The 27,259-nt window shown below is 35.9% G+C and overlaps 1 protein-coding gene across 1 annotated transcript; it reads right to left on the reverse strand.

Annotated features, from left to right (window-relative positions):
* Positions 1 to 524: 524 nt before the first annotated feature.
* On the reverse strand, positions 525 to 25,790 carry LOC110022056 (uncharacterized protein YnbB-like). Its single transcript, XM_020720872.1, has 13 exons — positions 25,618 to 25,790; positions 25,326 to 25,439; positions 5,973 to 6,083; positions 5,824 to 5,886; positions 5,637 to 5,750; positions 5,128 to 5,277; positions 4,959 to 5,036; positions 4,155 to 4,376; positions 4,005 to 4,091; positions 3,569 to 3,688; positions 2,570 to 2,662; positions 1,380 to 1,584; positions 525 to 668 (listed from the first exon to the last, which is right to left on the reverse strand). The coding sequence occupies exons 1-12, from the start codon at positions 25,747 to 25,749 to the stop codon at positions 1,525 to 1,527; spliced, it is 1,344 nt and encodes a 447-aa protein (XP_020576531.1). The 5' UTR covers positions 25,750 to 25,790; the 3' UTR covers positions 525 to 668; positions 1,380 to 1,524.
* Positions 25,791 to 27,259: the final 1,469 nt, after the last annotated feature.

The following is a 27,259-nucleotide window of genomic DNA, read 5'->3' on the forward strand; positions in this document are numbered from 1 at the left end:
ATATATATTAAGATAAGCAAAATAGAAATATCCCAAATGAGCCCATCAAATTTCAAAGAAAAAAAAAGGAAAAAATCTTGTAAAAATAGAAAAATAAAAAAAATAAATAATACAAAATTTGTTTACAAAAGATGTGCAGAATCGCATTAAATTCATATTGCGGTCTGCCAACGGCAATGATAAAATATAAATATTATAATTATAAGTTCAAGAATCCAGCAGGAAGGATCATCTGCAGCCTGTAAGAGATGTAATAATAATAAAACAAGATGAGGAGGGGGTTAAGTACAGAGCACGAAAGCTGATGGCCGCACCTAATGGAGGTCACAGATGATAAGCAGAATATTTAATTGAAAAAGGATATTTACATACAGACCCGTTGAAAAATATATATTTGCAAATTAGCCATCCAGGTTTTACGTGTGTCACGATCAAACTATTGAGAATTTGATAAAAAAAAAGGAAAAATATGGGTTGCATTTTACCATGAATTTTGATATTTGAGTGAGAATTTCAAAAATGGAGGAAGGAGGGCGGTTGATTTGTAAATAGCAAGTATCAGGAGGTTTGTATGTAATTGCCCTAAAAAAATGCTATTTCAGCTTCTGAATAATATCAATAATCTTCATGTGGCAGAAAGAAAGCATCCATTCCATTGCATAACATGGCTAACCAAAATAAATGGATGAGAAACAATGTTAGCTTCTCAATGGTTGTCATTAATATTGTCTCAGAAATTAGGGGTATAAATAAATGACACGACACGATGAACTGATATGAATCCAATCTGAAAATTTTGGGTTTGGGTTGACCTAATTAACTTTCGAGTCAGGTTTATGTTAAAGAATTCTGATCAGTTTAATTTTCAGGTCAGGTTCACGTTGACCCTCCAACCAACAATTTTTTTTTAGAAAGATTTAAATACATTATGTATTTATATATCTAACCCCAAAACTTCAATTTTTTATGTATATACCACCTTATCTATAAATGAAAATGTGCACTTCATTTTTAAAAAGTTAAAATAGTGGTACTAATGATATGATATGAAATTTTAGAATGGTATAAATATAAAAAAAATAATGAAGTTTAGCTGGTAGATATATAAATATAAAAGCTTTGGGTGGTATCCAAATACCCCAATGTTGCCTTAAACTTAATTTCTATTAATTCACATTTATTATTTTATAAAGTATTTTTATCATGCATTTATGTATCTTCTCTGTATTAGTTTTTTTTAATTAATTTATTTATAATTGTTTATAAATAAATTAAACGGGTTATTCGGGTCAAATTTCGGCCAATCATGTTATAAGGGGTTCAAGTTCGAATTGACACCTGTAACAGAAACTAAATTGTTACTTGCTAGATAACCGTACCTGAAAGTGTGGAGGAGAAGCAATTCCAATCCCTTCCACAATGCAGCATCAGACAAAACTGTAGAGTTTATGATCCACCTTTTGCAGCAGTTGACTCTACACCATTTGGCGCGTCCAAAAGGCTTCCTCATCTATCAGTCAACTTTTAGATGGCTTTTAGAGCTTCCCCTAAAACAAATGCCCACTGAGTCCAATGTGTTCCTCCCTGTGTTGTGTCAACAGAGGATAAAAACTTTATTTAGAGCTCATTTGGTTGCCTAAGCTTTGCAATTAGTGTGAATCAGTAATTACTAGTTTGGATATTGTTTAAATAATACATTTAAGATGAAAAAAGTGTTAAAATAATCCCCTAATTCTTCACAATGGGGGTCTTTTTACTTCGAGTCTATAAGAGTGCCAATTTTAGTCCCCAACTTTTGCATGGGGATTAATTTGGCACTTTGAAAGACTCTGGGACTAAAATGACTGTAAATAATCAGGGGACTAATTTGACACTTTATTTAAAACACATTGCTTGAATAAAAGTGTGCATTTCATGGGAAATGGAGGTGATGGCTCCGCTGGAGATTGCCATTGCTCCAACGGAGATCCTTGAAGATGGCTGCAGGTCATCGGAGAGCCAACGACGGGTTTAAAGCTCGCCAAACCCGAGAACTTCTCGTGATTTCAATTTTCAGTCATGTTGTGTAAAAATGAAGTCCTTAAACTTGGTGTAAGGTTTGCAAATGGGTGGTTCCTAATTAATCCAATCAAATGGTGGAATTCGACAAATTTCATTATTCAAGCAACCAAATGGGTCATCAAAATTGAGAAATTCTGGAAATTCTAATGTCTAAAATATTTTTTATATATGCATCAATACTATTGATATTTTCAGAAGAATAAATACGAGGAACACAACTAGCAGATCACTAAACACCATGGAAAGTATTGCGTAGAAAAAAGTATTTACATATCTCATGTCTAAACTTTCATATTTACACACATAACACTCAAATCTTTGATATCACAACAAAAATAGCACTATTACCGCTTTTTAAAAGTGAAATACATATTTTCATGCATAGATTTAGAACACCAAATTGCTATGTATGTAAATATGAAGGTTTAGGTTGTGATATATAAATACATAAGAATTGTGTGCTAGATACATAAATTTCCCAAAAGAAGTACTAGCTTTCATGAATCACCTGGCAAAAAACTGAAAACGGTTCCCGCAATGGACCGTCGCATGAAAGCTCGCTTGTGCTTCCATCAATAAATGTTCCATCAGCAAAGATCACCTATTCAATTGTAAAAGGAAAAGTGACAAATTCTAGATGCAACTTGACACGGAGAATTTAAGCGAACCACCCAATAAAGCACATACAAAACTCTAAGATGAAGCTTGGAATACATTGGATGTTGAAGTGTTGAACCTTTATAAATCAAGTATCATACTCTAGGAATATTTACATACATACCACAATCCCTGTGTATTTACATATCTAACACCTAAACTTCAATTTATGCATGTATGCCATCTTACCTATGATTGAAAATGTATATTTCACCTTTTAAAATTTAAAATAGCGGTCTTTTATATGATATGAAAGATTTCGGTGGTATAAATATAAAAAGCAAAATTGGGGCGTTAGATATGTAAAAACATAAGAATTGAGTGGTATGTATGCAAATGCCCCTATATTCAATCATAATAAATTGATGATCTTTGGAGTTGAAGTTTAAAGGAAACACAATTAAACCAAGCTCATCTAGCAAAATAAAAAATTAGCTACAATTCAATTACCACACCAACCACCACTGCACCAAATGATATGTATATAGTTGCTATATCAATCAAATTACTTCATCAGGAAGGTCCTTTTTTTCAGATATTAACTACGAGAAAAGTGTCAAAACGGTCCCCTGAATCTTAGTCGGAGGTCATTTTAGTCCCAAAATCCATAAAAATATCAATTTAGTCCCAGACTCTTTCAATGGTGGCTAAGATAGTCCTCCCACAGAACTATTTCAGCTCATATTAAAATACTTTGGGCACCAATTTTGAATTTTTATAGATTCTAGGACAAAAATGACACCATGTAAACAATCATAGGACTATTTTAGCACTTTACTCCTTCAACTTCAAATAGGTAACTCTTTTTATTGTTCAAGCATAAGATTCACTGAAAACATGAAAATAGAACCTCTGAGGCATATCCAGGTGTACATCCAGCAGTTGGTTTGATGAAAGATCCTATGGGGCAACTTCTCTGAACAGCCTCACAGAAAGCAATAAGACGCTCACGGCTCCCCAGCTGCACAGCCTGGAAAATAGAACATGGCCACAAAGCGTACAATTTTCTTTAAACAATGTAAAATAAATTTTACAGATAAAGAACTTACGGGATATAAAACATTAAAACACATCGTAATATTGATACTACTAGCACACAAAGTGACTTCACAGTGTAAATTATGTAAAAGCATTACATTGTCTTATATAAGCACAAATTTATGATACAACCGTGCAAACAATTGAATTTACAAAAATTCAGATAGAAACAAGCTATGGTCCCACTTTATAATATTCCTATTGATATATGAGATCATATTTCAACAACTATTCTATTAGAGAAGAACCTGAACAGTATCGTGGCGACGATGCCTTGGAAGAGGCTGGACTTTATATCCTTTAGATGCCATTACATCAGCAATGAGCAAACCTCCCTGGTAAATGGAATAAAGTAAGTTATTTAACTTGTGAAGATAAAGCTGTTAATTTTTCGGCACCTTCATTGCTTCTCCAACCATTTGGGGTGAGAGGAATAACCCTTGGAAAAGCAACCTCATTACATCGCCCGGAGTTGACCCACAATCAACCCCGAGACCAGGTGCAGAGAGGCGGGCTGCGGCCATCTCAACCAAGGATTTCGTTCCGGCAACATAGCCTCCACAAGGCGCGATTGTCCCACCAGGATTCTTTATCAAACTTCCGGCAATCAAATCTGCACCCTGTAAAAGGAATAGGGGTGACAATGACATTATACAACTGACTAGGGATGTAATGAGGTGAGTCGAGTCGAGCCACCATTGGCTTGAGCTTGAGCTTCATTAATTAATCTAATTCGAGCTCGAGCTTAATTCTATGAGTTCGAGTCAGCTCACGAATAAGCTTGCATTATGAAACAGAGAAAATAAAATTAATTCAAGATAGCATTACAATAAAATGACAATAAAATGAACTAGGAGAAATAATAAAAAATCACTTGAAATAAAATGTAAAATATTTTTTTGTTAGACATTTTAAAAAAATTAAAAAGAATGACTTGAATTTTAGTATATAATGAGCACATTTTATATTAATAGTTTTTTAAATGAGTTGGACAAGCTAATGAGTCTAGTCAAGACTAACTTGAGCTTGACTTGTTAGCTCATCAAGCTCAGCTCACAAGACACTTATTTAGCCGAGCTCGAGCTGTCTCATGAACCAACTTGGCTCAAATTACCCTCCTACAAATGAGTCAACTTGGCTCAGTTACTCCCCTACAACTGACACGCGACAAGATGCAGAATATTTCAGTTCATGGCTCTTACCACCATGGGTGGCTCATAAGCTTCCACAAATTCCCCATAGCAGTTGTCCACAATGACGACGCAGTCTGGATTTCGCATCTGAAAAAGCTAACTGTGCTTAAGTGCATGATTAAGTTGTGAAGATTTGGCAAAACACTAATTAAAAGCAAAAAGGAACTGGTAGTGTTACCTTGATTATTCTTATTGCCCTTTGGATCTCTAATATGCCTAAGCTTTTACGCCATGCATATCCGCATGACCTTTGGATGAAGGAACACTTCGTTTGGGGCGTTACAGTGATAGCAAGAGCATCCCAGTTTAGACCACCATCTTTTGAAAGCTGAAACGAGAGCCCCATCGAAGTCCTCCATCAATACATTAAAATAATGAGATAAGTGTGAGATAAGTGTCAAATAGTCTCTTGACTCTTTAAAGAGGGTCATTTTAGTCTCAAAGTCTATAAAAATGTCAAATTAGTGTCCAGTTTCTTTTAATATGAGCTAAAATAATCTCTATGAATGAATATTTCAGCCTCAATCTAAAGTTTTGGGACTAATTTAGCATTTTTATAGACTACGGAACAAAAATGACCTCATATAAACAGCTGGGAGAATTTTGACTCTTTACCCTTAAAATAATGAAAAAACCGAGAATGTGCAAAAAAAAAACGAAGAGAAGAAAATGGCTTTAGGGAAGTACAGGGACTTCTCGATAAGAAACTCCAAAGTCCTTCAAGGATCCAATTCCAGGAGGGTTTCTGATTCCAATGACTTCCTCTAAGGTGTCATAAGGAGCTCCAGCCACTGCTAAAAGCTGGCAAATATTATCAGTAAAAAGCAAAACAAATGTGATTAAGAAAATTGGAATCAAGTAAAAAAAAATTTACCTCATCCCCAGGCCGCAGAACAGCAAATAAAGCACAAGTGATGGCATGTGTTCCAGAAAAAAACTGCCAGATAAAAGAAGGACATAGAAAGGTAATTGGGCTAAAGTGCAAACGTTACCTACCTACAAATAGTTGAGCTATAACTACACCTGTGACCGAACTATTGCTGATTCCGCTCCAAACACTTCAGCAAAAATATTATCCAACGCCTCCCGTCCCCCACCTTCATCATGCCCGTAACCTGTGCTTCCACCAAAATGCTGATAAAGAGGACAGCATAAGAATGGCGTGTGGTTTGCTTGAGAAGCAGAAAAAAAACAAAAATAGAATAAATTTGCAACAGATATATATATATATATATATTTAAAAAGCCCAAGGGCAATTATACTAAAGAGAAAAGGGTACAGATATATTGTATGAGTGGGCCCATATAGGCAGCCAACCCACACGGTACAACACAAAAAAAAAAAGAAAATTAAAAAACAAAAAGAAGTGGTACATATAAGATTAATCGGGTCGACCCAATTTAGTTCTGCCTCAGCCTCTAGTTCTCGGAAGGGAGTCAGCTAACAAATTGGTGAGATACATACCATTGCCCGAAGTAACCAAAGTATCATCCATTAGATTCCTCAAATAGATCTCCAGTCTTCTTCTTCCTCCTGGAAGTGTAAACCCGTCATTCCTCATCCAAAGATTGTTGCTCATTCGGATGAGGTAATAATGCTGCAGTAGAAAGATTGTCAACAGTTGTGTCCACAAGAGGTTCAAATGTATGTGAGGTAAGAGTTGTCGCCTCTACCCCTAATACTTCCTGAGGATGGGGAGCTGCAAGGTTCTCCTGATTATTACTCCATGTAGGTAGGGGTCCTTCAGTATTGTTTTCAATAGGGTTTGAAAGTGTAGGTTGTTCAACAGGGCCATCTAGCTTCTCATCGATCGCAGAAACAATATTTTCAGGGGGAGGGTCTACAGGGGAAATAGAATCAGACACCAAATCCTGTCCTGTCGTAGTTTTCTCTCCAGGTGGAACAGATACATCCTTAGATCAATCCTTATTCACTTGATCTTTAGATTTCAAAATAAGATGAAGCTTATGACATTTATCAAGGGTATGCCCAAACATCTTACAATGAAAACAATAAGGAGGTATATGATCCAAGATGATTTGTTGTCAATTTCTATCATTAGTTGTGCCCAACCAGATTTCAATAACATCAGATAAAGTAATATCTCTTTCTACAAGTATTCTGGCCACAGAAGGTCTGGTAAGGTTGAAAGTGGGTAGATCTAGCTTCATAGAGTCCCCAAGTATGACACAAATAGAATAAAGAACCTGATGATGAAAAAAGTGAAGCTTGAAACCAGATAGACTAAACAATACTGGTAAAGTAGGAGGTTCATGATTGGGGTCAAAATTCGGAGACCGCTTGAGTAGCTTCATTGGTTTAACAGCAATATTAAAATATTTTTTGGAGAAAATCCAAGTGTAGTCTTTAGACACGATTGACTGAATCAAATTATGCATCATATCGCTTGTATGAGTTGTATTCATGCATTGGTCGAGCAAAAGTCAAAAAATATAGTATAATCAATACAACATAGCGGTATAAACAAATTAATAAAGAAAACTAATTTATAACCAATAAAAATAAAAATTAAAAGTTCTTATTAGGAAGCTTCATTTTTTTTATTTCAAATGTTATACTAGTCAAATATGATTTCTCATCACTTCTATACAACTGTGTTGTATCAGTTATACTCCACCTTTTTTCGAGCACAAAAAATACAGGGGTAAAACCAATATAACATAACCAAGGAAAATTTTCAAGATCAACTGATTTGTAACCAATATAAATTAAAACTGTAAGTTTTTATTTAGAAAGTTTTTTTTCCCGATTGTTCTACTCGATGAATTATACAGCCTAGCGCTTCTGTATAAGCGTGTTGTATCAGTTGTACTCATGCATTTCTCAAGCACATGTCAAAAAATATAGGAGTACGACCAATACAAATGATTGTACATAAGAAAATTATAAATATCACACAATCTATAACCAATAAAAAATTAAAACTGCAAGTTCTTATTTAGGAAGCCTTTGTTTCTTACTCAGTCAAATAAGTTTCACATCCCTTCCGTATAACCGTATTGTATCAGTCGTAATCAACTTCTTAAGTCAAAAAGTATTGGAATACAGACAATATAACATTATTGCACGAAAGAAAATTTTGAAGATCGTATGATCTGTAACTAATAAAAATTATAATTGCAAGCTTTCATTATATACAACCAAGTTGGCATATAGAGTTTGACCTCTTATGTGCAACCATATTGTTCAACTGTAGTTCTTCTTTACAACATTTATAAATTCATCCACTCAATAATATTCATCATCATCTTGATATTCCATTGATGGATGTCTTATACTAGAAGATGAAGCAAATTCCAGTTAATATAACTATTTATTAACATCTGATAACAATACTATGCAAAGAAAAATTATTAATTTTTTTACAATGATATCTCAAATAAACATTTGGACATAATAGAGAAAGAGATTGTTGTGAATGACTCTTCATCTTCTCCAATTATTAATTATTTATCTTTTCTCTGTCATAATAATATTGAGTGAGAGGTAACATCAAAATAACCTATAAGAAAAATGTTAAAATAACTAATATAAGAATTAATATTATATTTTTTTCTCTTTCTTAATGTCTTTTCAATCTTGCATTGAAAAGTCTCTTTAATCATATCTTGGATGGTTCTTTTAGTCGAATATCATCTTTTTCAACAATTTTGTTTCTCTTCGCGAGCTTCATTAATAAAGGTGAATTTTCAAGTATTAGTTCAATATCATACGATAACTTCTTCAATGTGTCTAACATATGTTGTTCATTTTTTTCATTATCTTGTGTTCTACAATTTATTTGATATGAATATTTACTGATATGCTTTCAAAATATGACAAGAGAAAGAACCACTACACGCTTGTAACTTTTTTATTTTTTGATAAGCACTCTTGAAGTATATATTTTTCTTTACTCAGCAAGACAAACCTCAATAAAATGTACTTTTTTTGGATGTTAACAATATGTTGTTGGCACAAAACTTTGATATAGTGAACACAAAATAATTCAATCGTCTTAAATTTCTTGTAATTGTGTTGTATGTTGGAACTAATTTTGTCAAAATAAATAATCCAAATTTTAGAATAATTCTTATTCTCTAAGTTTCAAACCATGTATTCTAAAGAGTATTATCAGAAATTTCTGTCAGTAAGCCACCAATCTATATGCAGAAATTCTTCAAAAAAATATATATAGCTTCCTTGGGTAGAATGCAGCAGCTTGCTTCAGCATAGGTCTGCTTCTAACAACAAGAACAATCCCAGACCGGCTAAATTTAAAATCCTTGTATTATTCATTTATTTTTCATGTATCCACGACTTTCTCTAATCCTAAAAAATAAGCAGTAATAGAGCTTGTAAGTTTAGATATTTTATGACATACATTATTTGCAAATTCATTGGGTTGATTTGATAAATTTTTTTTGCATAAAATATATTTATTGAAAGTTGTTGACCACTTGCTTTTAATTCTATATGAATTGTTTAGCCAAGAATATTCACGGAAATTTCTTTTTTTTATCATCTCAGAACATACCTACTCAAACTTCTCTTTTGAATCACATTTATTTATGCAAGTGTCAAATAATCTTTGTATTCTCATATTACTGTTGAAATAATGCACTTAAGAAAGTCTTTTTAGCGATATGATATTAGCATAATCTATGTCAATGTGAGACAATACAACTTTTATAACTTTCATCATCGTTGGTCTTCATGAATATTGTTGAAGGATACTTATCATCTATTGTGTGAATGAATGTTTCGAATAGCTATGTGAATGGCTCAATTATCTCTTACTGATAAAAAAACTACTCCACATAAAATATTTTTGCAAATAATGATTAACTTTAACAAAAGGAACACAAACTAAATTATACTTATTATGTCGATAGCTTATATCAAAAACTTTGATATCCTCAAGGTAATCATAGTCAAACATTGTCATGCCATCACTCCAAAAAAAATATTCAGTTTGAGTGATCAAATTAAACATCCAATGCAAACATATTATCTCAAGATTGTTTTTCCTTGAATATTTGCATTAAAACATTAGTATTTTCATTCTTAATTCATGTTGTTCTCTTTTTCTGGATAATATTAAATGCACTCTTCTAAAGTCCCACATAATATACTCCTACCTTAGCATTATAACTGAATACATCAATCGTTGAATTCCTGCTTGTGTCATCAACTACAACACAACTGTTTTGTATTCACTCATGCCCCGATATGATCTCAACATATGTTGATCAGCTGACATGGCTAATGAATGATGAAGATTTTTTATAAATATATTAACAGTCCAATTACCCATAGGATCAAGGACAAATCAAATCATTACATAACAACCAGCTCAAGTGAGTAGTGTTTGGTTTCTGAAACTTCATTATATATTTAGATTGGGTCATTTTTTAAAACCAAACTTTGAGCATACAAAATCTTTTGATTTTATAGTCCTTGTATATAATCAGTAACTGATATTATCCCTACATAAATGAGCATATCTGCAATACAAATCATAAGTCCCATTTCATTGAGAACAACCATACTAATGAACATTTCTGTGTTTGGTTCAAACTTTTTATGACTTGCATCATTGTTTGCAAGTTCTGACACCATGACCAACATATTCACGAGTTTGTTGCCTTTTAACAAATTAGATGCAAGGGTACAACCAATGCAACATGATTGTATTACACAAAAAGTTGGATAATGAATAAAGTAAAATGCTCTCAATTAAAATAATCCAGGCAGTAGTAAAACGAATACAACATAGTTGTACGCTAGGAAGTCATATGTGACATGAAGTAAAACACTCCAAATTGAAAATCCAAGCTTCCTAAATAAGATTTTATCTGCTCTAAAAAATTGTTCGTGTAAATAAATGGCATTTTGAATTTCTTGAACACAAATTCAAAAAATGCATGAGTGCAATCAATACAATATGGTTGTACTCAAAAAAATGTTGCTTACTCTAAGGAAATATCCAAACTCAAAAACTACAGTACAACTAATACAAATACAGTATAATTGTACTCGAGGAAATGTTTTATACTATATGTAGTAAAACCCACCAAATACAAAGCTTCCTAAAACATGCTTTAGCTGATCTAACCGAATAGCGTTAAGAGATGACACGGATTTCATGTGAGAGAGGGGAAGAGTTGCTAGCAACCAAAGTACTTTAACGTATGTTAGGGTTTTTATTAAGCTATTTAATGAATTTATGGGTGTGTGTGAGTGTTTAAATGCAATATCAAATTTAATGAAGTCTTTAAAACAGAGATTTTGAATATGAATGAGAGGAAGTTTGTGTAGTGAACGGGCAAGGGAGGAGATCGACCTGAAAAACTACAAGGCAAATGTTAAACCTCATGTTAATGAAATAAATGACATAATTAGTTAAATAATCAATATTATTAAAAGTTATTTAGATTAAAAGATATGAAGAATCAAACAAATTCTTGGGATTCGAAGAAAACAGAATCCTGAAGTTAAAAGAGGTTAACATTTAGTAATTCTTTTATATTTAAATAAGATTTTTTAGGATGCAATTCTTATAGTTATATGAACATTTAATTGATTTATGTGTTAGTTAAACGAAGTGAAGTGAAGAAATAAAATATTTTAGAAGTTTCTTGTAAGTAAAGGTGAATGTTTATTTTCTTTTATGCATTAAATTATTATTTTATTAAATGAATAATTACTTTATTAAATGGTATAAAACGAGTATTTCATTCATGTCTGACATTTTGAAAGCCTGAAATGACATCACAAGAGGGAAGGAAATAACGGGCATATGAATTTACATTTTAAATGATTTTAAATTGATATGAAATGAAATGTAAATGTTAAGTCATACGGAGTTACTCCCAGATAATACTGGTGTGGGATGCGATGTACTCTTGCTCGTTAAAGGAAATGGGAAAAGTGTAATTTCAAATGCAATTCAAGGGTCGTTCTCCCTTGACTTCTTCTTGGTGGTTTGTGGCGGAAGAGAAATTGGGTTTATTTCTCTTGTAAATTTATCTTCTTCGGTGCATCTCGGTGTAGAGTTTCTTCGATGTATCTCGGTGTAGAGAGAGAATAACAGAAAAAGAAGAAGAGAGGGCAACGAAGTGAGAGATTCATCTTGTAAGTCGAGACGATCAACTGGTGTAAATTCCTAAAATAGTAAAATTATTTGCAACTTCGTGGACGTAGGCAATTTGCCGAGCCACGTAAATCTGTGTGTTTCGTTGTGTTACTGTTTTCTGGTGTAAATTTTATTGTTCTATTTTTCGCTTTGTCGATCGTTTTCTGGTGTGATATATATCTCACAACAGCTGGTATCAGAGCTTTGTTCGAATCTAAGGAAGAATGATGGCTGCATATGAAGTGAAGCTTTCAGGAATCAAGAAGTTTGATGACATAGATTTTGGTTATTGGAGGATGCAGATAGAGGACTACCTCTATGGAAATAAACTTCATCTTCCATTATTGGGGAAAAGACCTGAAAGGATGGATGAGGCTGAAAGAAATTTGTTGGATCGACAAGTTCTGGGGGTTATTCGATTGACTCTATCAAGGTCCGTTGCACACAACGTCGTCAGGGAAAGGACGACTGCAGATCTCATGGCAGCCCTGTCAGGTATGTATGAAAAGTCATCGGCGAATAACAAGGTGTACTTGATCAAGAAATTATTCAACTTGAAGATGGTGGAAGGTGCTTCTGTTGCTCAACACCTAAATAATTTCAATACTATCACAAATTAATTGTCGTTTGTTGAAATTGATTTTGATGATGAGATACGTGCGCTGATATTGTTCGCATCGTTGTTAAATAGTTGAAAAGTCATGAGGACGACAATTAGCAGTTTTGCAGGTAAATCTAAAGTGAAATGCGATGATATTCGTGATTTGATTTTGGCTGAGAAGGTGCACAAGAAAGATTCTGACGAGATCTCAGATACGAGTTCGACACTGAATGTTGATTTCAGAGGGAGATCACAGGATAGGAACTCAAATAAAGGGAGATCAAAATCAAAGTTTTGTTAGCAGGCAGTCTGCTGGAATTGTGGCAAGACTGGCCACATAAATAGGAACTGCATGAATCCTAAGAAGATGGAGAATGATAGCGCAAATGTGGTATCTGAAGAAGTGCATGATGCACTATTACTGACAGTTCATAATTCTGTTAATGATGAAAAACTTCTGGGGCACCCATTCCTATTGTTCCACAGACAGATGATGGAGAACCACAGAGCAATGAAGAAATCTTGCAAGATGAAAGTTCGAGCAAGTGAAAGCTGACAGAACTTCCACTAAGGAAGAAAGCACTACACAACAAGTGGGTGTATCAGGTGAAGACTAAGCATGATGACAGTAAGAGGTATGAGGCTAGACTTGTTGAAAAAAGCTTTTAGCAAAAGCATGATAGTGCCCATGCAGTGGAAGTTGTAAGCAGAGACAAGAATAATTCATGAAATAGCTCGAAGGTGCAAAGTTATGTTGACCCTGCTGATATGTTGACTCAGGGCGTTACTCTTGAGAAACCGAAGTTGTGCACAACTTCAGTTAGTCTTCTGGAGTGAAGACAGAAGCTTTGAGTTGCAGAGATTGAGAATTCATGGTGGGGGATTCATGTTTGAAGAAAATGGATACACCATTAGTGGGGGATATCAGTTTGAGGAAGAAGATATTGGTGTCTGTGCACCGGTCTCTAAGTTAGAGATTTGTTAAGAATGGAGCTCGGTTCATGACTATGTAACCCCGCTCCCGCTCGGTCGCACCCGACTTTTGCTCCCGACCGCAAAACAGTCGCTACTTGTTCCCGCCCGGCGTAGATTCGCGAACCGTAGGCGCCAACCGCTCTCGCCTTCTTCTATTGTGAAGCGAAGCATCCCTTCGCTCCCTCCTCTTTGCGATAAAAGACTTCGGACGGCTCTCCTTCAGTTAAAGAAGTCACGATTTTGGTGTTCTTCTTTGGGCTTCCTCGGGATTCCTCGGGATAGAGAAAGGAAAGTGCAAGCAATAGTTCCTTGCAAGAGAAGGAAGAAGAAAGAAGAAGATTTTTCTCACTTGACTTTTTCTTGGTGGCTTGTGGTAGAAGATAAATTGGGTTTATTTCTCTTGTAAGTTTATCTTCTTCGGTGTATCTCGGTGTAGAGTTTCTTCGATGTATTTCGGTGTAGAGAGAGAATAACAGAGAAAGAAGAAGATAGAGCAACAAAGTGAGAGATTTTTCTTGTAAGTCGAGACGATCGACTGGTATAAATTTCTCAAGTAGTAAAATCCTTTATAACTCTGTGAATGTAGGCAATTTGTCAAACCACGTAAATCTATGTGTTCCGCAGGGTTGCTATTTTATAGTGTGAATTTTCTCGTTCTATTTTTCGCTTCGTCAATCGTTCTTCTGTTTGATTTATATATATATACTACATCAACTGGTATCTTATCTCAACAACATTCGGGTACATTTTTTTGGGCACCTACGGGTAAATTTTGAGGATACATTCGAGCATATTTTTATGATACTTTCATGTATGACGATAATCTTGTAATGACTATTAAAAATATTAAAATGTTAAATACTAAATGTGAAATGGGAATGAATAAAATTAAAGTAAAAGTTCAATATTTTATAAAATAATGAATTGTATTTTCTTTTGGTCATTCATGCATAACATAAGCATCATAATTTAATGATTATATTTTTTTTTCATGATGTCGGTTGGGGTCGAGAGCTCGAGCTCTGCTAGTGTTTACAATGAAGATTTCTTTCGCATTTGATTCTATCGCTCGAAAGAGAGGGGCTCGCGACTCGTTTCGTAGTCTCGTCGACTCTCGCTCCCGTCTGTGTCTGCGTCGGCATCGTCGGTCGCAGATTCTGCATAAGCGTGTGTCTGGCGTCTGCGTCGTTTCGACGCTGCAATCCCTGCTTCTGCGCCCGATGTTTCTTTCCTTCTGTTTCGATCTTCTATTTCTACCTTCTGCTTCGATATTTCTTCGTTTCGACCGTTTGCACCTATGCTTCTCTCCGGCCCGACACCGTGCTTCCCGACACAGTGTAGTTTAGTCTGCTTCTCGCTGCAAGTGATCGCCGGCACCTCCCCTTGCTCTGATGGTTTTTCCTTCTTTGGTTGAACCGACAAAGGCCTCTTTTGCCCACATCGTGGGTAACCCTCAGGTGGAATCCGAGGTGGTATTCCCCTTAAGCTATAAGAATTATCACGATGGTACAGATGATTGTCTTTTTGTTAAGAAGGAGAGTAGAAAATGTGGAAAAGCAGTAATTTTTTTCTGACTCAGAAATTTCTACCCTGACGGAAAAATTCAAGTTTGCTCTTATTGAAAAATTTATGTGGGAGCACCCACCTATGGATGTTATCAAAAAAAGTGTTGATGATTTTAAACTAGTAGGCAAGTGAAAAGTGAGACTCATGGATAGGAGACATGTGTTGATTCAACTAACAGTAGCTGAAGGCTACACCCGAATTTTCTCTAAGAAATATCTTAATATCACAGACAAATCAATGAAGTTACTCAAGTGGTCTCATGATTTCGACTTAAATCATGAAACTCCCACTGTACCAATATGGTTTAGTCTACATTGTCTCAAGTTGCATTTTTTTCATCATCGGGTTCTCTACTCTATTAGGGTCATTCTTAGGGATCTTTTGAAGCTAGATCTGCCTACTTTCAACCTAACCAGACCTTCGGTGACCAGAATACTTGTGGAAAGGAATATTACTTTACCTGATGTTACTGAAGTCTGGCTGGGCACAACTCATAATGGATATTGGCAACAAATCTTCATGGAACACAGACCCCCATATTGTACCTATTGTAAGATGTTTGGGCATATCATTAATAAATGCCACAAGTTTCGTCCTAATTTGAAAGGTAAGGTTTAAGTGAATAAGGATGGGTTTAACCCCACTGCTCTAAACATTTTAGTTCCACCTGGGGAGGATATTGTTGCCCCTGTGCCCCCCATGAAACAGTTGTTACTGTTATTGCGAGTGATGTGATGCTGACACTTTCAAACCCCATAGAAAACAATATTGATGGACTATTACCTAAAAAGAACAGTGTTCAAATTGATAATTTGGAGAACCTCACAGTTCCCCCTCTTCAGGAAGTATCCGGTGTAGAGGCAACCCATACTTCACATATATTAGAACTTATTGTGGGTACTACGGTTGGTAATCCTTCTGCTTCAACTTTACACTTCCAGAAGGAAGAAGAAGAATGGAGATCTACTTGAGCTCAGGAGTCTTATGGATGATACTTTGATTACGTCGGATAATGGAACGCACCTTACCAATCTGCTAGCTGGATCCCTTCCGAAAACTAGAGCCAGAGGCAGAACAAGATTGGGATGACCCTCATTTTTTCAGCGCCCGGGTGGTTTTGGGCTTTTTTATTTTTATATGTACCCCTTTTTTACTTTTTTGGGTGTGTTGTATGGTATGGGTTGGGTCTATTTTTAGGTCTACCCATACAATATATCTGTATATTTTCTCTTTAATATATTAGCCCTTGGGCTTTTAAAAAAAAAAATAATAATAATAATAAGCATCATGATTTGATGCATATAAAGATTATAATTACTCAAGTCAAATTTACAGTTGAAATTAATAATTTCTTTCAGGAGAAGTAAAGCTTTATATTAATATATCTAGTATGAGAGATTTAATTTACATGAGGATGACTGTAGCCGATGGATATTAGTTATGTTGTGCTTGTAGTTTCTTTTACTGTTTCTTTCAAATATTGATCTATAGTTCAATACTTCTTTGAGATGTGATTTTCATATTATTTTGTTGTTTCTGGATATTTAATTTCATTGTATTTTTTTGGATTTTAGTGGCTCTGTTATAATTTAGAAGATTCTATAATTATGAGGATAGTTATTTAAATGTTAATATCGTTCGATTGTTGTTCCTGACTAGGTTCATTCCAAGTTATCAGGTCGGGTCGTGGCATTAAGAATCTCAAATGGAATCTAATTTAAAATTACAATTTAGTTTTCCAATTTTATACCTAAATTGTCACTGAATCCACAATGCTCCTATGGGAGTGGATAAAAGGTCATGGCCCAAAATGAAATATTGCATGCATTTCAATGATGATATGTTCGTGTAATCGATCAGATTTAGATAAAGTTTGGCCTACATCCATTTTTTAAGGCACTCCCTAACTTATATGTAATGCCCCAAAATTTGTGCAAGCTTACTGAAAAAGTTGCAAACATATCAAAGCTAGTGCATTTTATAAAACAATATTTATGATACATCAAAATTCATGCATGTGCGCATCATCAAAATTGCCCGCATATACTTCGTTGTTCATTCTAAATACTTAAACTTAAGCCTCTAAGAATATTGTGTCAGCTAAATATAAGTTCATACTAGAATTAAAGCTGCCTTTAGGAATGTGCAACTAAATTTAAATTTTATTGAATCTATTTATTTAAATCAAATCAAAAAATTTCTAAGTATTGCAAACTTTCAAGCGATCTGTCTTACCTATAAAGCATGATTGTAAGTCTCGGCTCAACCAGTCAAATCCTTTTAGTAAAGACCAAAGTTAACAAAATTGAGCCTCCCACTTGGCCAATCCAAGATAAAGATTAAAGTTGACGAGACTAGGCCCTTATTTGGCCAGTTCACTCCAACTTATAAGAAGTAGAGTTAACTGAATTGAGGCCCTAACGATGTTCAAGTTATAAGTTATATGTAAAATTATGATTGTGCATGATGAAATAGCAAACATCCTAATGAGGGTCGTACTGATTGTGAATATGAATCGAAGGGGTTTATATTTCAATGTCTAAATTCTCGATCACAAATATAAGAGTTTATGATACGCTGCTCTTCCCTGGATCGATCAAACCCTAACAGTCCCAACCAAACCAGCAGGCATAGCAGGTAGCCAGCTTAGCCAAACCAGCAATTCCCACCTGGAAGAAGTCCAACCCCCGTGTGGGAACCGCGAAGCCACCAATAACGTACACGAGGAGAGGAAAGGTAGGTTTTAAGGGAAAGTTTAAGTATATCTAAGGGAGTGCTTATTAGAGCTAATTAGCTAGGGGTTTGTTTTATGTTATGTTTTCATGTAGTTTTTTTCCTTTGGAGTTATTGCTTCTAACTGCATCTAAGATTTGTGGAAAGACAATCTGCCTCTCAAATTCTAAATCAACCTTGTATCTAGTTGCTTTGCTTGAAAATCAATAAAATTAACTCTAACTTAGGTTTTCCCACTTATTTTGTTTCATTTGTTTGTTAATTTTGATTCAAGTGCGTGTCAAATTGGTATCAAAGCACGATCTTGGACAGATTGCAGCAAGAAAAATTGATGCTTTGGAAAAGAGATTGGAAGGATAAGTAGGGCAACTAAAATTCGGGATTGATGAAATGTTCTCAATCATAGAAGGAAGGTTTTCCTTATGGAAAACCGATTTGACAGCAGATTTAAGGGCGTGGAGAAGATGTTGAAGAGGTTTATCGAGATGCAATCCAAAACCCCATCGGTGGCTCCATTTGCAAACCCTAACCAAAGGTTGATCGAAAAATCTTTAGCAAAATCAAAAGAGAGGAATATGATGATGAAAGCATCTACCATCAAGAACTCTCTCTTGGGACTCCGAGAGGGGTTGATTAGAGATTTCTGACAGAGTGGGTTGGGTCAAAACATGTAGGAGAGGTTATGTAAGAGATTTGGGGGAGCACAAAGAAGAAAGGAGAAAAATCGGAATAGGATACGACCACGATCGAAGGAGGGAGTTTCACCCTAGATACATAAGGGGAAACGCCAGAGAGAGAGATAGTTGGGATGATAATGCTAGAGTTAGAAAGTTGAAGATGTCAATTTTCGAGAGAGAACACACATGGATGGGTATATCAAATGGAGCGATACTTCATGGTGAATAGGCTCAACTGGGAGAAGAAGCTCATGGTGGTAGGGTTATGTATAGAGAGAAAATCCCTAGCATGGTTCCAGTGGAAGGAAATGAGATACCTGATCCGTTTGTGTGAGGAATTTAAGGATACATTATTAGAACGTTTCAGAGACATTCGGGAAGGAGAATTGTACAAGCAATTATATGTCTTAACTCGAGAAGGAACTGTCATGGAATATAGGGAGAGATTCGAGTTAATGTTAGGATAGCTGAGTGGAATTGTTGAAGCAGAATTGGAGGGGAACTTCATAAAGTCCCTAGAACCCGACATAAGGGCAGCACTCCAACAATCAAGACCGTGAGGATTGAGGCAGATGATAGAGCTCGTCCATATGATGGAAAACAAGAAACATATAAAGAAGACAAGAAAAAGCGACATTATTGGAGGATTTCAGAAGAGTAACTCGATGACTATGACACCGAGTACCTAGACAGTATCATTTTAAAAATAGGCACCAAAGGACAAAAAAGCAAGGACCCGTTCCGGGGTCAATTTTAAGCATCTCAAAAAGGCAGAGGTGTGTGACAAAACAACAAAGGAATTATGTTCCCAATGTGATGAGAAGTATGCCCCAGGCCACTGGTGAAAGGGACGTACACTCCAAGTCCTTTTAGCTTGTGAGGAGGATGAGGCAGGCAACAAGGAGGATGAGGCAGGCAGCGAGGAGGATGAGGAACAATTGCACTTGAATGTAATGGAGGTGTCCTTTAACTCGGTGTTCAGATTTACTTCAAATCACACCATGAAGGTGATATGACAGATTGAGAAGCGGCCAGTAGTAGTGTTGGTGGATAGTGGGTAACTCCCAATTTCATCTCAAATCAGGTCGTGGATCAACTGGGATTGAAACCGGTAGATACGAGAAGCTTTAGGGTCATGATGGAGACAAGAAAGGTGGAGAATAATCGGGGAATTTTTAGAGGATTAGTGTTGACACTATAGGGCCTATAGGCAGCGAATGACTTCCTTCCCTTGAGCTTGGGAAACACCAATGTGATTATGGGAATGAAGTGCCTACGGGAGATTGGGGAGATGAAGACGAATCGAAAATCCCTAACTATGAAGATTTGGGTGGAGGGAAGGAATGTGGGACTGAGAGAAGATGCTAGCTTATGCAGAATAGTGGTCTCACTCAAAATCATGTTCAAGATGATACAGGAGCAGGTTAGGGCTATTTGGTGGAGTTACAGAGTATAGAGAGAGTACGAGTATGTCACTACATTAAAGGAAGAAGTTCTTACTATCAATGTTAGACCATACTGATATCCTTTTCCTCAGATTCAGAAGGATGAGATAGGGAAGTTGATCCAAGAGATGCTCAAAGAGTGATTATCAGACCCAGTGTAAGCTTTTTTCCAAACCAATTATATTGGTGAAAAAAAATGATGATATATAGAGATTTTGTGTAGATTATAGGGCTTTGAACAAGGAAACGATATTGGACAAATTTCTTATTTCAGTGATTGATGAGTTGTTGGATAAGCTTTATAGAACAGTCATCTTCTCAAAAATCAATCTGAATTTTGACTATCATCAGATCAAGAAAATTTCAGTCGATGTGTACTAGATAGCGTTCTATACTCATGAAAGACATTACGTGTTTTTGGTGATATCATTCGGTCTTACCAATGCGTCTGTCACATTTCAATCTCTCGTGAATAGAATTTTTTAGTCTTACCTTAGGAAGTTCATCCTGATATATTTTTATGACATCCCGATCTACAGTTGTACTAAGTTAAAGCATAAGACACTTGAGAACAGTATTGGAGACGTTGAGAGAGCGTCAAATGTACGCCAACTTGAAGAAATATTCCTTTGTACAGTTACAGGTGGAGTACCCAAGGCATGTGGTGACCGAGGAAGGGGTAGTAGCGGATCAATCCAAGATCGACGCTATGTTGGACAGGCCTCTGCCGAGGAGCATGAAAGAGTCGGGATCTTAGGTCTAATCGAGTACTACTCAAAATTCGTGAGTGTATGACATGATAGCATAACAAAAGGCAGTTTCGAGTGGGGGGAATCAACAACACAGGCCTTCAAACAGCTGAAAAGAGTCATGACAAACGTTCTGGTATTAGCATTTCCAAACTTTAGTTAGCTATTCATAGTAGAGATGGATGCGCCAAGGTATGGATTGGGGGAGCTGCTCATGCAGGATCAGTGGCATTTCCAAACCAAGTGCTCACAATAAGGGTGAGGCTCAAGTCCATGTACGAGCAAAAAATGATGGCTATTGTCTTGGTTATTTATAAGTGGCATCCCTAATTGTTGGGGGGACACTTTATAGTAGGGACATATCAGAGGAGCTTGAAGTATCTGTTGGAGCGGAAGATAGTGATTGAGAAGCATCAGATATGATTATCCAAGTTACTTGAATATGATTTTGAGATCCAGTACATCCTGAGATTAGAGAATAAAGCCACAAATGCATTATCGATGAAGGTAAAAGAGCCTTAACCGACACATTATCGATACCCCTGCTCTTAGATTGGGAATCCTTGAGGTAGGAAAGCGAGTAGGATGAAAGACTAAGGAAGATTGAGACAGAGTTGATATATAATCTGAACAATCATCCAGACTACATATTGAGGGGACAACAACTACTCTATCAGGGATGATTCATGTTACCGAAGGCATTGAGGTACATTCCCAAATTTTTGCAAGAGTTTCACGGCAACGCAATTTCGGGGCACTAAGGGGTACAGAAGACATACAGTAGAGTACCGGCGGAGCAATATTGGGTGGGGATACATAAAAATGTAGAGGACATGATGACGGAATGCGACGTGTGCCATTTGACAGTGACACCTAAAGGGTTACTTTAGCCCTTAGCTTTACTTGAGAAGGTTTGGGAGGAGGTGACAATGGATTTTATAGAAGAGTTGCCACAATCAGAGGAATTTATGGTGATATTTGTGGTAGGGGATCATCTGAGCAATTATGCACACTTCATTTCATTATGACACCCTTACATTATTGGCTCAATCACGACATTGTTCATAAGGAAAGTGATTCATTTATATGGTATTTTGAAAACTATTGTATCATACAGGACAAGATGTTCCTGGAAGGAACTGTTTGGGTTACGAGGGATGGTCATAAAGAAGAGCACAGTATATCATCTCCTAACAGATGGCCAAACAGAGGTGCTCAATAAAAGTGTGAAGATGTACCTACATTGTTTTGTATGAGATAGGTTGAAACTTTAGGCAAAGCAGCTTGCTTGAGTTAAGTATTGGTACAACACTCTATACCTTACTGCAGCTCAGACAACTCCTTTCAGGATTTTATATGAGTGGGATCCACCTCACCTGACACACTATGGGTATAGTACTATACCAGTCTCCAATGTGGAACTGTACTAAAAAGAGATGAGGGATATTGGCAAAACATAAGGACATCTATTGAGGAACCGACAGATTATGAAGAGAATGACAGATGGACATAGCAAAGAGGTACAATTTGAGCCCATGGTCCTAGTTTATTTGAAGTCGAAACTTTATCGGCAAAAAAAATTGGTCAGAATGAGAAGTGAGAAGCTTTCCCCACGTTATCTTGGATCCTATGAGATTGTTGCACTCATTGGGACAGTGGCATATTATCTGAAGTTACCACCATCATCGTCATGGCATCCAATATTTCATGTATCACAGCTAAGGTGTGTTATCGGAGACCACACATTCTCATCTTCACTACCTCTAATGCTGAAAGAGGGCATGGAGGTGATTTTGAAACCTTTTGGAGGTAGCAGAGGTGCACACGGGAGCAAGTGGAAAAGAGTGCCAATTAACTAAAAAGATTTTTCATATTATGAAGCAGCTTGAGAACCTTATGAAGTAATCCAGAAGCAATTTTTGTCATTCCACCTGGAAGACAAGTTGCTTCTTTGGAAGAGGAGTATTGATATATCGTTCCTCCCTAGACAGGACTAGCTTTGGTCGGCCTAGCCAAACCAGCGGGTAGAGCAAGTAGGCAGATCGACCCTTCTGAGAGATATGCAACCTGCAATTCTGGCATAGAATAAATCTAACTGACGTGTGAGACCTGCAAAGCCACTAATCAAGTATGCAATGAGAGGAAAGTAAGGAAGGTTTAGGAGGAAAAGTTTGGATGTAACTTTGGGAGTATTTATTAGGGATAATTAGCTAGGGTTCTTTTTTATATTATGTTTTCCTGCAATTTTTTCCTTCGAAGTCTTGTTCCTAGCGACGCCTAGAGTTTGTGATGAGATGATCTACTTCTCAAATTATAGATCAAACTTCAATCTTATTGTTTTGCTTGGAAATCAATAAAATTAACCATAATTTGGGTTTTCTCACTTATTCTGTGTCATTTGTTCGGTGAATTTGGTTATGGTGTGTATCAGTTTCAAGCAAAAAACATCCATGATGGTCATGTTGGATGTAAATCCTAATCAAAAGTAAATATTTATATTTATAACTTAAAATATTTTAAAAAAAAATTATCACATAAAGCTAAAGAGCTAAAAAAAACATCCACCATTCAAAATCATTTATCGATGAAAAATTGAAAATAAACTTGAGCGTACTACATTAGCATTAAAAATAATATGTTTTATCAAGCATGTGACTCGAGTTCTCTATCTGTAGAGTTTGGCACAAAGGCTCCATAGATATAACTATTACGACTAGAATCTTCTGAGTTGGTGGTTTGGCTTAATAACACCACTGTATTACAGTTAAAGTTACATTCAGTATGTTCTATGATGACTTTTTACCATTTGAGTTGTAAATGATAAACTATGCCTGATAAAGGATGAAGTCTTCTATAAATTGAGATCGGCTTGAATGTCACTTAGACAAACGTCTATCCCAGCTCTACAAGATCTTCTTGGATGAAATAACTCATGATTGTTGAAAAGTTTTCGTCTGTCAAGTTAGGTTAACTCGTGGATGTAGGTGAAGATCATTGATTTGCATAAACTTGTACTTCTCGTGATTGCAATTTTTGCCTCCATATAGTTTGCTTGTTGTGCCATTACATCCTAACATTTAGAACCATCCATCACAATTCCAAACAAAAATGACAAAAAGGGCACATTATTTCCTCAATGGCTTACTAACTAAAATTACATCTCTGGTAAAGATAACACATAATGACCGGGGCTGTCAAAAAAGCTCTTTGTTCAAAAGCAGTTCATGTTCGACTCGTTAAGTAGCTTGTGCTCGACTCGTTCATTAGGTAAGCAAATCGAAAACAAACAAATTTTTTAGCTCGATTTATAAATGAGTCGAACACGAATAACAGTTTATTCATTCGTGTTTGGATCGATTTGGCTCAAATTAATTAAATAATAAATAAATAATATTTGCATAATATTTATATATCAACTTTTATATTATATTTAAAAACATTACATTTTATTAATTTTTAAATAACTTCCCCTACGATTGCAAATAAAAAATAATTTTTGTCTTAGATATGTAAATACATAAGAATTGGTTGGTATGCATGTAAATATCTCCAAGAAGTTAATTTGCTTATTCTCGTTCTATTAATTTATTTTTCCCGTTCCCCAGTCATAGGCCCGCATTAAATTAAGGGTGTTGGATATGTAAATACATATTAATTGTGTGGTATGTAAATAAATGCTGAAAACTTTGTCAAATTCTGCGCCCTCTCCATATAGTCCCACACCGTGAATAATAGAATAAAAATTTCAGTCATGCTCTTTAAAAAGTAAAAAAGGAAGCTCCATTTTATTTAATAGCCAATGTCATGTGTGATTTAAGTCACGTGAGATGTGGATGAGTAAATAAGATTTTGATTTTCTTCCCTAATAAAAAAGTTTTAAAATAAAAATATACTTTTTTTTATTTAATTATGTTATCTTATTGATTAAATTTTAATAAATTGTTATTTTGAGCCGAATAAGAGCTTAATTCAAACAAACAAGCCGAACAAGAGCTTAATTTAAACAAACAAGTTCGAATCAAGCCAAACATAAACAAACTATTTATGAGTCATTTAGAACAAGAGCCAAACAAGCCTCCATCTGGCTCATATTCGACTCTTGCACCCTAATAATGGGAAAAAAATTGCGTGCGCAGGAGTTACGTACGTAAAAGGGTATGCGGGGGTTACACGGGGGTTACAAGGGATTATAACCCTGTTGTACCTCCCGTGTAACTCTCGTATAATCCCGCTGTAATCTTGTAACCCCAATGGAGAAAATAAAAGTGCGGGTTATATGTGAGTTACACGAAAGTTAAAAGGAAGTTATAACACGCTTGTAACCCCATGTAACCCCGCCCGTGTATCATATTATGTACACATCTCTACGTACGATTGACGTACGCAATTTTTTTCCTAATAATGACGATTAACTAAATATGAACAAATACTAGGTTTGGTACAAACTTCAACTAAATAAATAATGAGTAAACCTTCTATAGATATGGCTTACATGAGATCCAACTCCAGCGTTCTGGAAAGCCTTCAAAACACGAGCAGCATTGTGAGCCACCAAATTATCAACTTGTCTGAAATCTGAATACAAGGAATCGACTGATTTTACAACCTACTCGCAAACATAGTGGAATTTAGCTTTCCAATGCTTGCTAGTGGTTAAAATGAAAAATAGAAAACAAGCAAAGCTTTATTAATGATACGACAAAAATGCTGAAGAAATCGGAAGTTCTGTCCGCAGAAATCCCCGGAAGATGAAAACACAAGGATGTAAGGGTTTAAGGGTTTACCTCGGGAACGAAAGGCTGGGCCGTGCATCCAGATGTTCGATGGAATCCAGTAATCAACACGGCAGAGCGCGAGCCGCGCCGGAGTGGGCAAACCAACGGACAACCAGCGGCGATGGAGGAAGATAAGGACATGCCTTGGTATTTGTCGCGGGACTGCAGCAGTGGGTACAATGGTCTGGTTCTGGTTTGGTTGGCGTCGACTTAAATTAAAATAAAAAAATATAGAATATTCATTTTTTTGTATTTACATATCTAAGAGTAAAGAGCTTATTTTTTATATTTAAACAGCTTAAACTCTTACATGGCATAAAAATGTTAATATTTAAAAACTCAACACGGAATATATAATTAACTTGAAGTTTGTACCAAACCTAATATTAACATTTTTATGCCATGTAAGAGTTTAAGCTGTTTAAATATAAAAAATAAGATTTATTATGTGTTTCGTGGTCTACTGGTAGTATAGCCTCTCTGAATGTCGTAAGTTTCCTTAGATCATGACTTCGAATCCCCTCATGAGTAGGGTGTGGTGCATAAATATTTAGCATACCTAGAGATGATCGAAGCTCGTCTAATAGCCTTCGGCAATTTTTTTTTCTTAAACATATACATGTGTTTCACGTACTCGGATCAATTGGTAGGGCATCTGCTTGTCAGTTGTAAGTCCCCTCTGGTCTGGAGTTTGATTTCCCTCGGTGGAAGGTGTGGTGCTCGAATTGTTATGCGCATCAGGGATGGCCGAGGCTCGTATAATAGCCTCAGATCATTCCTTTCAAATTAAGTGTACATGTATGTATGTATGTATAATTTATGATTTATTTTTTAGATTTAGCAAACAACATATTACTAATTGATGTGTGCCAGAAAATTCGCGGCGGTAGAGTAACGAATTATCGTCTCAGCGTTGTGCGAGAATTCTGCACACACTCAGATGAAAAAAAAAATCAGTGATTACTTCATAAGTTTGTTTACGTGGAAGGCCCGTAAAGGGAAAATCGCGGGGTCTGATCCATTTGTAATTATTCACTATTAATTGATAATTACAAAAATTTCTTATCCCACAAACGGGAAATGATAATTATACTTTCAAATTACAACGTTGACTGACAGCGTCTGGTTAGTGGTGATCGATGATGGTTGGCGGAGGTCGACGACGATCCGTGATGGTCTTCGGCGGTCGGCGATGTTCGACTGCGATCGACGGTGGTCGACGACGGAGGTCGGCAGTGTTCAACGATTATCGACGGTGATGTTGAAATACAGCTTCTTCTCAAGGTCTCAGACTCTCTCTCTCTAGACTTCAGCCCCCTCACGAGAGGGATGATGCTCTATTTATAATGTTCTTGGTGCAATAAATGCAGAAATATGAATCATTTTGATCGGACAATCAGGATAGTTTCCCTTGATCATACGACATTTACTAGAGATTTGTGTGTCTTAATGTTGTCAAAATGAGTGATATTGGGCTCGTTAGATTCGTCTTATCGAGTCGCTCGATTTGAGTATAAAATTGTCATATTCGACCACTCTTTAATCTTTCAAATGTGTCCGAAAATCATTTAAGTATAGTTCAATGACTTGATCTGGGTTTAATTTGACTCGGATTGGGCTGGTTTTCATATCATTAGGTCTGTCTCATCAA

This window comes from Phalaenopsis equestris, unplaced genomic scaffold, assembly GCF_001263595.1.
Source record: "Phalaenopsis equestris unplaced genomic scaffold, ASM126359v1 Scaffold000002, whole genome shotgun sequence".
Taxonomy (NCBI): Eukaryota; Viridiplantae; Streptophyta; class Magnoliopsida; order Asparagales; family Orchidaceae; genus Phalaenopsis; species Phalaenopsis equestris.